Consider the following 14,728-nt stretch of genomic DNA (forward strand, 5'->3'; position numbering starts at 1 on the left):
ACTTGTTTTAACTTTACAGTTATTTTTCCCCATTGTACAGCTGATCCAATGCAATGTCTATACCAGGCACTCACAATATATACTTATAAAGAGTTCAGCGAAACAATGATTATAATGCATTTTGCACTGACAAATTTGTATCATTCCTTCAGAGAGATTTGAATCAAGCTGTTGATGCATCAATACACCGATTTTCTTTATTAAACAGAACAATCTTTAGTGGTAACGAAATAGCTGATGTCAATTGAGCAAAAAAAGTATAACAAAAATACTGAACTCCAAGGCAAATTCAAAAAGGGGAAATCCAAAAAAAAAACTGACAAAACCAAACACTATCAATCAACGGAACAAGTGAAAAACAACTGCTATATTCCTTGGTACAGGCATTTTCTGAAGAAAATGGTGGGTTAACCTGTTTTTATAGCTAGCCAAACCTCCCACTTGTATGACAATTGTTTATAAGTCATACTCATGGTGTATTGGTTATGATCGTACGGTCAAGATCTGATCAAGAAGCAAATATCTTTATTCTGTTATCGTTGATTTTACAACTCTATAAAAATAAATGTAAAAAATAAAAGAGACTAGACAAAGATGATACCCTCCGCACGAATGGATATAGTTCAGCAATCATTAGATTTAGCAAACCCCGATGTTAAAGAACAATTGGAAATGTTTGTGTCTTTAACAAACATTTGATGTACCGCCATATTTATGATTTATTCCATAATGTAGGAAAATTTAGTTGCTGTACATTTCAAACTTCACAACTGTGTATGTTTTGCAAAGAGAAGGAGGGGCATCAAAATGACTAAGTTCAACATATTTTGATTTGTGGAAAATTTAAAGAAAATCAAAATCCTGAACATTATGCACATCCTTAGTATTTGTACTAACAAGTTGCATCGTATAGAGGGTTTGGCATGTAAACTGTAAGAGGAATTTGCCAGAAAAGCCATGTACCAAGCAGACATAGTTTTACCCCACAAATGACAAAGTTCAGCAACCTGTCGTGTGTGGACTATAAATAAAGAAAATAAATCAAAACTCTGACAATATGCACAACCTAAGTATATATGTACTTACATTCTGAATAATATACGAATTCAAGCTTTAAATCAGGTTCAAGGAGGAGTTAGCAGGGCAAACCATGGTACATTCAGAATTTCACCAAAACAATGACAAAGTTCAAGATCCTGTCACAAGTTAAAGAAAATTGAAATCCTGATACTACGCACACCATTAGTATATGTACTAACATCCTACATAATATAACAGTTTTAGCTTAAAATTAGCAGGTGGAGTTAACTGGACCAACCGTGTTCCTTATTTGGGACGGAAAGGGGTTAAAAAATGTGTCCGGCATTTTGTCGGGGAGGATTAAAAAGGAAATGTCATGGCATTGTCAGTTTGTTTTCGACTCATGAGTTTGAATATCACTTTGGTATCTTCGCCTCTCTTTAAGATATAACATATACTTTATAGAATATACACGACATTTAATGAAGTAAAACAATAATTACAGTGTTGCTTAATGACCTGTAGCAAGTCAGTCATTCCACAAGACCACTTTAAAAATATTTGTCAGTCATGCAATCATATTTATGGTGTTAAGAACGCTGTATTTATATAGACGCAGATGCTTCAACCACACGTATGTCCCAATGAAGGTTGTCGGAGACTCAGTGAGAGTACGACTCATATGCCAGCTTAAAAATGAACACCGGTTAATTTTCAAAGATTTATAATTATTTTATTCATCTAACTACATATTAAATTGATACATTTCATTTGTACCATATCTAGTATTTGAAATATTCCTTCAAATTTTCAACTGACCTGAGTTTTCAACATTTGCCATTTTTAGTCTCTTTTTTAATGCGGAAAGATGGAAATTGAAAATGATTGAAGTGAATATAGTAGTCGGAATATCGTCACCAGGTACACACGAGACAATAAATAAGGAAACCTCAACAGAACAAAACCGTCGAAGATGCCTGTTAATACTTACAATTATACATAGTTTCAGTTCTTTAAATTTACAGAAAATGCATCATACATATCATGCCAGTACCGAATTTGTGGTTACACGATGAATATTTCCTTTTTTTTTTGGTTTATTATATTGTAAAGTTGCATTGACCAATTTCCTAGCCAAACACACTTAGTAAAGTAAAAAACGAAGAACTTTTATACGTAAAAAAATTTATTATTAATCCGACATGTTACTTCCCCTTAGAGGTAAATGATGTGGTTGGTGATAACTATCCTTTACTTGAACTTCGTAACCTAGCTTTATTTTGTGCGAGTAAAGAGCCTACTTTTAATCTGTTGCGAGGTAGTTTATTAATAAAATATCATTTCCGTCTTTTTCTTCTTTTCTTATTTCCATGACTCTGTTTACTGTCCCCTGGAGAACACCTTGTAGTCGGCTGAAGACAATTTTCCTTTGATGTATCTTTAGATTTAGACAATTGATTTCCGCTTTGTTTCACTGTAAATGTAGAGGGACGATTACTGTTTTCAGTATTTCCAAGTGAACATTCCCCATGTATTTTTCTCTGTTCTTCAAAAAATACATTTTGTAAAATTGAACAATGATCTGACTGATTAGAACTTGGTATTTTTGTGCCTTTAGGCATTCTATCCGTGTTTTGGTCTTTGTTTAAGGCAGTGACAGGATCGTTGCACCTGGACATAGATTGTTTTGAACGACGATTGGTTGTTGAAGTAGAAGATTTTGGTTTTTCAGTCTTTGACAAGTAAATTGTACCTATTTCACTCAGGCTTTCTGCTGGTCTGGTTATTGATGCATGTTTGTTTCTACCTGACGTAACATGGGACTTTAATTGGCATTTGTTCTTCACAGCATGAGACATATTATCATTAAATCTTTTTGTAAATGCAGGTTCTGAAGTAGACGACTTTCTAGATACGACACTTGCATACGATTGAGGTGTTGAAGATTTGTCACTTTTTCCATGGAAAGAGCTTTTACTTTCAAACGTAGTAGTACTTTTACTCTCCAATTCTTTATCAATTTCTAAATTCCCCGTTTTACTTACGGAATCTATGTCCATCGATGCAATAGACTGGGTTTCATTCACAAGTTCATTCACAACATCAGAAATGTCATTGTTGACCTCTACGAATTGATCATTTGGGATTGATTCAAGCCATGCTACAGTGCTTGGAATATTACTATAGTCGATCTGTGTAGAATTGTCACTTTTTGCAGAACTTAGTGACTCACGTGTTTGGTTCTGGAGAGCACTATTTGGAAAAGTTCTACGCTCAGATGTTGTGCTTACGTCACCAAGACTTCCAGTGGTATTTGAATTTAGACTGGCTGGAATGAATAATAATTTCTTGTTAATATTTCTGCATTGACACATAATTTCAGGAAAGTGGGTTTTATTTATACGTGCTGATATGTGTTCATATTTCCTTGACAATGCTTCTTGCAAAACCTGTCTAGCCTTTCGAGGATCACGAGAACGCTTTAGCTGAGTTAATATTATTTCCCAATTCATCTTATTATCATACTCAACTTGATCTATAACAAGTTCAAATGTTTCCGTAGAGACCAAACCATTACTGTACAGTTTGTCAATGACATCCTTCACAAAAACGTCTTGCTTCAGAACGCAAACAAGACATTTTGAAACAGGCGGTACTGCAGTTCCTCGTTCCATCCTTTTGTTGTATGATTGCATTAAATTGTTTGCTAGGTGTGGATAGTTCGAAGTTTTTTGAATATTTTCTAAAAACACGGAAAATCTTTCACGACTTTTCCTTCCTAAATGTAATACAAGTTTTCGGACTTGATCTCGTCTAGATGGTTTACGTATGATTTCGGCAGCTTCATCACTCGTCAGACATTCTGCTGTTTGAAGGTCATCTAAAAGATCCGTGTTCTCTAGGTCAATATCTTTAACCATTTGTTCTAGGCATTCCCGCAGAACTTCCTTGTGCATTCCAATGTTATCATGGTAGAAAGGGCGATTTGCTTTGGTTGTTTCTTGAACATCTAAAATTTGAATACACAGTATAATTAATTGAAAGGCGAACAAGCGAGCTAACTACAATGAAAACAGGTACCATAAGAGTTGTTTAATTACGAAAGAAATGTGTTGTTATAAAAAAACACAAGTGCTAGAGCTAGAGTAATAATCGAAATTTGATATATATTTATATCTTTGGTGAGTTGTTATCCATACATAAATAACGATAACGACAAAATTACATTACTGATAAGAAAATGGAAATTCATAAAAATAAAGAAGTTTTATACCTATGGTCAACTTTCGGAGTTTCAACCTTAGTTTTAGGACATAATTGGATTTACAGACAAACTGTATAATTTACATCATGCCAGTACTCAATATTGACTACAGGGCAGATTATATTGGTGTCCGGCAGAAGCGGTACCAACGCAGAATATAAAAAAAAATAAACTGTCTTTACCGCCACTTGTACATATGTAACATAACTTAATGTATACGATGCGTCCCTATCTGGATATCTTAGTGTTTCAATTAACTTACGTCGTCGCTGCTCCATTGATGGAGCTGTTTTCATTCTTGCTATCTGTTGATGTAAAACGTCAATGCTATATTTTAAATGCAAAAATTGATCTTCATGATCAGTTTGCAGTTTTTCTAACTTCTGAAAATATAAAAGCAGATTGCTATATAAATACAAGACGTTACATGCGGGGTAGACTTCAACAAGATCAAGATAACACGTTTTTGTCATTAGAGTTTTCATACCTCCCTATCTTCTATCCATCAAAATGCTCATTCTTAAAATATTTAGGAGAACAAACCCTAAACTCAAACTATATGTTATGTTTTGTCAAAACTGAAATAAAAACTTTTAGTATTCAGTAACAGTCATCATTCAAATTTAATATAGTTCTGTTTAGTTATATATATAGATAATTGAATTAAATGTTATTCTATATTGGTTGTTGACATTTTTATCGACATCTTTGATCCTAATAATCTAGAAAAAGGAATAATGTGGCTTTTAACCATCTTACAAAGTTATGTTTGTATGACTGGATACCGGGGATATACCTCATTAAGAGCAATTTAAATCGCAACATAATAAAAATATCACCGGTCGGAAATTCAAACGCTCCCTCTCTCTCTCTCTTCGTATTTCTTTTGTCCATTGTGAACTTGCTGGTAGTGTTGAATATGTGGTTCTCTTTGTCAACAATCACAAGTTATCTAAACATGGGTTTATTTAGAGCTTGTTTAGTAAAAATGGCGTAAAGCGATCATCAGGATTATGATGTAATGTACATTGTACCAAGAGCAGCTTTAGGTAGCATTACAAAGTTAGGAATACATATTAAAATTGACTCTCACAATTTAACCACCCTCTTTCCCGTGCTTTCTAACAAATAAGGCTTACTGTTTGTGTCATGTATGTGCATATGTATTGAAACAACAGTCCTCAAAATTTGTTCCAAAGTAGAATATCAATCTATTTGAGTGGTACATTTTCTGAAACCATTGACATTTATCTATCTAGAGGTCAAATAAATATCAAATGTATCTTACCTCTATTTTCCCCAGAAAATTGAATTGAAAAGTTCGAGCGTAATATATTTGTTGGAATACACTACGATAATATATGGACCTATGGGCGATACGGATGTGAAAATAAAGACTGTTAAACAGAAAATGACATATAAAACATGCAAACAAGAATCTTGATGTTCATATAAATGCACTTTGAAGGCTTTGGTATTCTTCAGCTATCTACTAAGTCAAATTTATTTGAAAAATTCACCGAGCCCAAAATGCGAAACCAAATCCCTAACTGTGTATTGCTACCTTAAATGTTTTAAGGATGTCTTAATACACCGGAATGTTTGCAATCTAAATTACTCGTACAAATGCTCTTACCTATGGGCACTTGGCTGTTAATGATGCACAAATACGCAGCCACGTGCATATGATAAGGGGGTGTTTACAAATTACATTGTATTTATACAAAAATCGCCACACTGTGAATAAAAGACGCCCTCAGTACCAGAGAAAAATGCCTTATAATACGGGTAATCTTTAAGTTGAGGTTTAAAATGTATAGATTCGATTAATAAAGGAGACATTTTCTGAAGGTTTGATTGTATAAGAGAAACGTCGGTTCACCTGACGTACCCGGTATACGACCATTTAGTTCCTTTATTGTGGATTGACATTATCAATTGAACAAAACGTCTATTTATTCATTACTAAATCAACATGTAAAATTGGTGTAAAATTGATACATAAAGAAGACACAAAACGTGTTCAGATAAAGCACTTTGCTCTAAAATCAAGATATGACAGATGCATCTCTATATTTATACTAAAAACAGTAATGTTTAAACCAATTTATGATAGTTGTTACTCCACTGATTAATATCATTAGAGTAAGGGTGACCTATAGTTGTTAGTTTCTGTGTCATTTGGTCTCTGGTGAAGAGTTGTCTCATTTGCAATCATACCACATCATTTAATTTTTATATTATAATATATACAAAAATAAAGTTTACGTTACCACGTCATATACACATACAATATCTATACATTTTCTAAAAATTTAAAATTATTTGTATCAGGCTTAGAGATAGGAAGAAAGATAGGCATTGGCGAGCATTTTATCCTGTTAAGAGCCGTGTGAAAGATTCAAATCAGTTGTTTATGTTGGAGTAACGTCATGGGACGTGCATGATAATCGCGGATTATGTTGAAATCACAGCTTATCGTGTCTGATGGTAACTGGGAATGTATTTGCTGTTTTTGAATCATAACACCGTAACAGGAAGTGTTTGATTGAGGTCTATGTAGAATACATAGCTAAAAGGTAAAATAACAAAAATACCGAACTCCGAGGAAAATTCCTGACGTGGCACGGGCTAAACCTTCCACTTGTATGACAGTTGTTTATAGTTGTGTTATATTCACAAAATTGGGTGAGCAACCAAAACAGACATTATATATTAATGTTAATGTAACAATATTTGGGATCCAGCAGCCAAAACTGTTAAATAATACATCACAGACATACAACACAAAAACACATCTACGATATAAATGTATTCATGTGAATGTCCCAAGTAAGAAATCTTGTTAGTGCTTGTTTTATGTCATACCTTCATTCTTTTTGGTATTTGCATTAGTGAATTTTGGTCAAAGACGCTTTTCTGATCTGTAAATTTACCGACTTTGTCATAATCCTTATTGAGTCACTTTGATTGAGTGTAGATTTGAATGGCGGGTGATGCATACGCAACAGGAGACGTCTACCCTGATTTCGAACCAGGTCTCACTCCTTTTAGGGTTAATGCGATTCCTTCAGATCTTTTAATTTTTACTTGATTAGTATGTTCGGTAAGCTACTGTTGCCTCTAATTAATGGACGCTTTTTTTTTTAGCTTGACATAAGGTGTAGACACTTGTCTATTGTAGAAAGTCTTAAGGTTGCCTGCTAGTTGTCGTTTGGTTATTTTTATCGCATGGTAACTGTCGCACATATTTTCATTCATGATTATTTTATCATATGAACATATAGACCACAGCTGTTGCTCAAACTTGGACAAATCCGACCTGCGACCTTGGGGGGGGGTTTGGCAGACGACCTTGCGACTTTGGGGGTTTTGGCAGACGACCTTGCGACTTTTGGGGTTTTGGCAGACGACCTTGCGACTTTGGGGGTTTTGGCAGACGACCTTGCGACCTGAAAACTCCTTTAAAAAGACATGTGACCTGTCAAAATGTCTAAAACTGATATAAGTTTTGTTCGGGGTTTTTTTCTTAAAAATTGACCTGGTGACATGAAGAAATTTTGTAAATGTGACCTTGTGACCTAAAGACATACAGATTGAGTATTTCGGTACATAGACAAGAAACGTTTAACTGATTATTTTTAAATCAGTAGACCCTTGTCTGTTTGTTTGTTATGGATTGTTCAATAGTCTAATTAAGGATATGACTGATTTGTTTGTCTTGTAAAATTTTACAGTATAGTAATCTTGTAAACAACCTGAGACTATTGCATTAATTTATTTAGGTAAATGATAGACAATAGACAATAGGCAATATTTATTAGCACAAGGCAATTGTAACATTCGATAAAGGCTCCTAAGTCAGGAGCCTGTTTTTCAGTGGTTGTCGTTTATTGGTGTGGTTCATAAGTGTTTCTCGTGTCTCGTTTTTTATATCGATTAGACCGTTGGTTTTCCTGTTTGAATTGTTTTACACTAGTCTTTTTGGGGCCCTTTATATCTTGCTGTTCGGTGTGAGCCAAGGCTTCGTGTTGAAGGCCGTACTTTGACCTATATAAATTGTTTACTTTTTACACATTGTGACTTGGATGGAAAGTTGTCTCATTGGCACTCATACCACATCTTCTTATTTGTAATCAACACAAAGTGCATTGTATTATAATACATAAAATATATGATTGACAACGATAGTATCAATAGGTCATATGCCTGTTATGTTTAAACATGTTCACAAAAAATATCGTGTGCTTATCTAGACAGTTAAATACAGATTAATTATTGTAAATCTACCTGTAAAACAGTTGACATCGGTAAATCCGCATCATTTCTTGATGGCGTACCTTCCATATTTTACGTGGCTTTTATGGATTCAATATGTCCTTTAATTTATCATTCCGGTTACATTTGATTTTAATTCTTATCAATAGCTTTTCATGGAATCTTTCTAAATGTTAACTTAGTTCCGGGCGTTATTTTCATCAGTAATTTGCATTATCACTTGAAAGGAGAGGGTAGTATAACATACCAGGAAGTAATTTGGGTTTTTCCTGTTTGATATTTTTAGTTAAAATCTCTATTTTTAGACGCTATCGAAAATAATATTTATTAATTTGTGCAAGTCTTATCTTTAAACTTTTGTTCAATTATGTGACTTAATGTTTCGCCTTTTGATAATTGTGCAATTTTAAGATATCCATGTGGTATAGCATGTATGTTTAATAAATGATATTCATTATTTTATATTTGTATATGTCCATTGTATGATGATCTGTAAACCTATACCCACTAATAAAGTCACTTTTTCACAAACGAGCACATTTAATAATCATTATTCCAATTTATATACCATGATATTATTTATTAAAAAAAAGTGGTTGTTTTTAATATAGATTCTATATTGCCATGGCATGCATGTTCGTAATTTTTTCAAAGAATATTACATGGAAAGTAAATAAGAAAATGTACAGAAAAGAGAGAACATACCCATTAAGGGGCAATCAAAAATACAAGAAGAACAGAAAACACCATGTTTAGAAAGAAAATAGACGAAAAGACAAACAACAAGAACAAAATATTTCAAAAAGAACTATAGATTGAGCAACGCAAACCTAACTAAAAGCCGAAGGTGAACTCTCGTGCTTAGGAATGGTAATCAGTTCCTGTTCCGCTAGTGGCAACCGTTGTGTTACTCATTGCAAGTAAAATACAATGATCAGTTGCATTCAGATATGTCACAATCTAGAAAAAGAGACCAGGACTACGACTATGACAATTAGGTGAAATATATACGTGGTTATCTGTGACGAACATATTCCATAACAGTCAACAAAATCATGGCGGCATTTTTTCGTCTGAGGGATGACTTCAATGTACACTTTGGAACCCTTGGTGCAATAGCTTCTTTGTAATCGGTAGCCCCATTTTAATACAACAATGATAGGAAAAGCCCGCCCTGGAGTTTCGTATTAACTGGGAGATAATTACTCCATTTGTAGGCGCTGCTGGAATGTTCCTACACAGTAATGTCAATTTGACAGTGGATAAATTGACTCATCTAATGTGTCATAAAGTTGAGTAATTTATCGACCCTCATTGTCAATTACTAGATGTGAGCCAAGATATGAAGCAGGCTTAATTTGTGACTTGGATGGACAGGTGTCTCATTGGCACTCAAACCACATCTTCTTATTTATATTAATTGTTTTTATGGTACCCTTTATTTCAAGTTCATTATGATAGATGCAGTCAACAAAGTAACCATATTTTATTATTCAGTGAAAGGACAGCATCCATGAAACGAAGGTAAAGGCCAATGCCAGCTTCTTTTCATTTTTCTTAAAAAGCTAAGTATGAACTCAAACTCATAAAAATAAAAGAATAAATCGACAAACAGAGAGGCATTGTTGGTCTCCATCGAGAAATTCCGATTTTCTTTTGACAAGTCCTCCAAACATAACAAATATGTTGTCAATGATAAAAAATATTTCGATTAATATTGGAGTTTATCCCTTATACCGTAAAAGTCGTTGCACTCTAAGGTAGATCGGGTGTCTTCCGATATCTTGGATTGTCAAATAGCAGAAAACAAGCGAATTAGATCTTACTAGAAATATGTGAACCATATTTTCAATATTATTTTCGAGAAAATCATGATATTTATATACATTTTTGGAAATTATTAAAATATTCTCTCGATATTAATCTACCTTAACTGCTTGTTTTCAGTATTTTTGTATAGAGTATTTCGAACTCCTAATTTTTGCACCCAGTGTTTCTACATACTTATCTATTATATAACCATCTCGGTGCCCCTTGGTAGCGTGTAAGACAAGAGGAGGTCCAGGGTCCAATTCCCAGCTGGACAACACCAAAGACTTAAACCTCGCCAACGGCAAGAAATAACATACTGGTCAGCTCGTACTCAGAATATTGATTCGAGAAGGATGACATGTGTTCCTGTGGACTTTCATATTGTACACAATATAAAAATAAGGAGATGAGGTATGATTGCCAATGAGACAACTATCCACCAAAGTTCAAATAAAGTGGATGTAAGCAATTATAGGCAGCCGTACGGCCTTCAGCAATGAGAAAAACCCATACCGCATAGTCGGCTATAAAAGGCCCTGACATGAAAAATATGAAACAATTCAATTGAGAAAACTAACGGCATAATTTATGACAAAACGGTTAACGTAAAAAATATATGACAGACACGAACCAATGACAACCACTGAACTACAGGATCCTGATTTGGGACAGGCACATAAAGAATGTGGTGGGGACAGTGGTGTAACAGCACAACATCAACAGACTATAAAAAAATCAGTTGAAAAAGGCTGAACTCATCAGGTCGATACAAGGCAGAAAAAAACATCAAACATAAACACAGACTGGACGTGGGAGTGTATTTATTCATCCCCATCCCTAACAACAAAAAGGACACTAAGTACAGATCTGTGAGTACTCGCAGTTACTGACGACTAGTTCAAAGCCAATAACAACTAATAAAAACAAATCATGTATCTAAGACTAAAATATCAATCAATACACATCCCACATCCAATGGACTTAGTGTAAAGACGTCATTAACAGTCGGAGAAAAACATGATCTTGTGCAATGCCAAAATGCCAAACGATCGACAGATTGTAGTACCATTAAAGTGCATATGTGTATAACAAAACTATTAGTATGATTTTAATTTACTGAAAACAAAATCAATATTTATACCAATAAAAACAATATTCAAAGATCTAATTACAGTGTTGAGTTGGTAACCTTTCAGAATAAGTTTATTTAAAGGATTAATAAGTTTATAGATTTCCGGGCTTGGTAAACAACGTCACCGTAAAATGTAGGATGTGCTGTTCCGTCTGAAGTATGTTTTTTTTACAGGTACAGCCAAACTTGCAAACCAAATCTTTGTATCTATGGAAGAATTTAGTAAAGGTTTTAAGTAATTTGTGGTAACGAAATCACTGATTTAATAATTTACCAGTAATACATAGATAACGCTCATTGAAATCCAAAACGTCACTACAGACACGGGCATAATGAACGAGTTGTGATATATATGAACACCGTAAGATATTGCCAGAGGAACATCACCGTCCAAGAAAGGAAAATTAACAATAGGGAAAGAAAAAGCACCCCTTTTGTCGTACATGTTTGTGTAGGGTTTCTGGTGTAAAACTTAAATATCTAAATCTAAGAACGGACACTTATTGCTGTTAATATTTGATTTATTTAAAGTAAGTTGCTGTGGGTAAATTTCGGCAGTATATTTAGAGAATTCCTGATTATTTAACGAAAAAATATCATCAAGATAACGGTAAGTGTTGTTGAATTTATTAATTAAATGGAATTTAGACGGGTCTTTACTGAGTTTGGCCATAAACAGTGATTCATAACAGTACAGGAACAAGTTTGCTATTTAAGGGGCACAATAGGAGCCCATAAGAATACCTACAATCTGTCGATAAACTTTATTGCCGAAACGTACATTAATATTGTCAATGAGAAAATGTATGGCTGTAATCATCTCATCACACCTCTTAGCACGTTAAAAAAACTCGACTCAACGTGTCGGTATAGTGCAAAGAAGATATCACATTAATATGTTCTCGTCCTGATATGCATTTTGTACATGCCAATTGACCATTAAACAACAACTCATCCAATCGTCTATCAATTCTATTGAAATTTTTAAAACTGGTTTTAAAGATCGATAAATCAGATATTTGGAATAGTACCGCAACAGCTAATAGTGACGTGCTGTTATCTGTATAAGTTTATGTAAATGTTACACCTCCTGTTTTTGGTGGGGTACGCGTTGCTCAGTCCTTAGTTTTCTATGCATTGTTTGGTAAACCGGTTTGTCTTTTTGTTATCTTTTATTTTGCCATGGTGTTGTAAGTTTCTTTTGATTATTTAGTTTTCAATGTACTCTTGGTATTTTCGCCAGATTAAACCTTTGGACGCATCCAATTTATAACGTTTGTTTTTGCATTTGTTAGACTGCCTGCTGTTAAATAATACCCCCCCCCCCCCCCAAAAAAAAAAAAAAAAAAACAAAAACAAAAAAAACTACATGTATATTAAGAAAAATGTAAATTAAAAAATACAAATAAAAAAAAATATAAAAAAGATACTTTCTTACTTATTTATTTGAATAATATATGAGATCAACCAATATTGCTCTCATATTACTGGATGAAGTTATATGCTTGGGATTCATAACTCTGGATACGACATTACATGATATAATATAATAACTATGAGGATAAGATTTTTATTGGTTAAGATTGAAGAAACATTATATTGGTAACAATAAGATATAAAAGAAACATTCATATTTTTCTTATCATATGCTATACATGGTAAGCAACAACAATAAGGGAAGGTAAGTTCTTTGTAGATTTCTACCTATTTACTTCGTGAAGATTCAAATGCACTCTATTTATAATAGCTAGATAATATTACTAACAGGCGGCATGCATTTATAACAAAAACATACATACAAAAAGTTTAAATTAATTTGATTTAAAACCTTCATTCTCAGATATACAGGAATAACAAAAATACCGAACTCAAAGGTAAATCTAAAAAGGGGGAAGTCCATAAAACATGACAAGATCAAACGTTATCTATCAACCGAACGAATGAAAAACAACTGTAATATTCCTTGCTTGGTACATTTGAACATCGGTAAACTACTGTTGCCTTATTAAACAACTCATGCTTACCACAGTTTGATGAGTAGATTTCTCATTCGAATACACAGTAACATACATGAGCAACACGACGGGTGCCACATGTGGAACAGGATCTGTTTACCCTTCTGTAGCACCTGAGATCACCCCAGTTTTTGGTGGGGTTTGTGTTGCTTAGTCTTTAGTTTTCTATGTTGTGTGTTTTGTGAACTGTTGTTTGTCTGTTTGTCTGTTTTTTTTAGCCATGGCGTTGTCAGTTTATTTTCGACTTATGAGTTTGAATGTCCTTTTGGTATCTTTTGCCTCTCTTTCAGTACAGGCATTTCCCGAACAAAATGGTGGGTTAAACCTGATTTTTTAGCAAACTGAGCCTCCCACTTGTATGACAGATGTTTATAGTTCCGTTATATTGACATTACATTATTGGGGAGCATCCAAGACAGACATAATAGGTTAATGTGACAAAAATTGGTTTTTGGGCTTCGTGGACTGTATCCAAGAAAGGGTTAACATATTGAACAAAAAATCCCTATTATGAAATAACAAATTTCAGGTAACAGTATGTGAATGAATAAATCAAGTTGCATAGTTCATTTATTATGTTTAAACAATATTGTTGATTTGTCTTTTTAATCGAGTTATGAGATTTGAACATCGGTAAACTACTGTTGCTTTATTAAAAAAAAGTTAGGCTTGATGAGTAGATTTCTCATTCAGATACATAGTAATATACTTTCATGTACTGCCTCTGCATTATTTATCAATAATGGGGACATGTTCTTTTGTGCAACTTCAATCGTTAGGACGTTATGTCCTTAGTCACTCATAAAAAAACAATGGAGTTAAGCCATATTATTATCATTTAGTGTTTTGAATTAGAACACCCATATGGTATCCTTTTAAGTGTACGTTTCACAACTTGTACGGTTTGTTAGAATATGTTCTTATATTGACGACTTTTAATGAGCGTACCCTACCTTGCATTTACACAAAATTTACTTTAACAGGGTTATAAATACTACAGACTTTCAAATACATTAAATGTTTAGCAGTTATCAGCTTCTTTTCTAACAACATAACATTTATCGTAAAAAAATCAATATAAGGCTGAATTGTTTAACCTTCCTCTTTTATTTTTATGTCGTAAACAGGATTAAAAGATTGAACAGTAATATATTTAAACTCGGGAAAATTCTCTCATCTTTCAATAGCACTTCGGACGCACCACAA

General features: G+C 33.6%; 1 protein-coding gene across 1 annotated transcript; it reads right to left on the minus strand.

The window, feature by feature from the left end:
- Window positions 1–2,153: 2,153 nt before the first annotated feature.
- LOC127708306 (uncharacterized) lies at window positions 2,154–8,819 on the minus strand. Its single transcript, XM_052213155.1, has 3 exons — window positions 8,576–8,819; window positions 4,548–4,668; window positions 2,154–4,030 (listed from the first exon to the last, which is right to left on the minus strand). The coding sequence occupies exons 1-3, from the start codon at window positions 8,630–8,632 to the stop codon at window positions 2,358–2,360; spliced, it is 1,851 nt and encodes a 616-aa protein (XP_052069115.1). The 5' UTR covers window positions 8,633–8,819; the 3' UTR covers window positions 2,154–2,357.
- Window positions 8,820–14,728: the final 5,909 nt, after the last annotated feature.

Source organism: Mytilus californianus, unplaced genomic scaffold (assembly GCF_021869535.1).
Source record: "Mytilus californianus isolate M0D057914Y unplaced genomic scaffold, xbMytCali1.0.p SCAF_7, whole genome shotgun sequence".
In the NCBI taxonomy this organism is placed as follows: domain Eukaryota; kingdom Metazoa; phylum Mollusca; class Bivalvia; order Mytilida; family Mytilidae; genus Mytilus; species Mytilus californianus.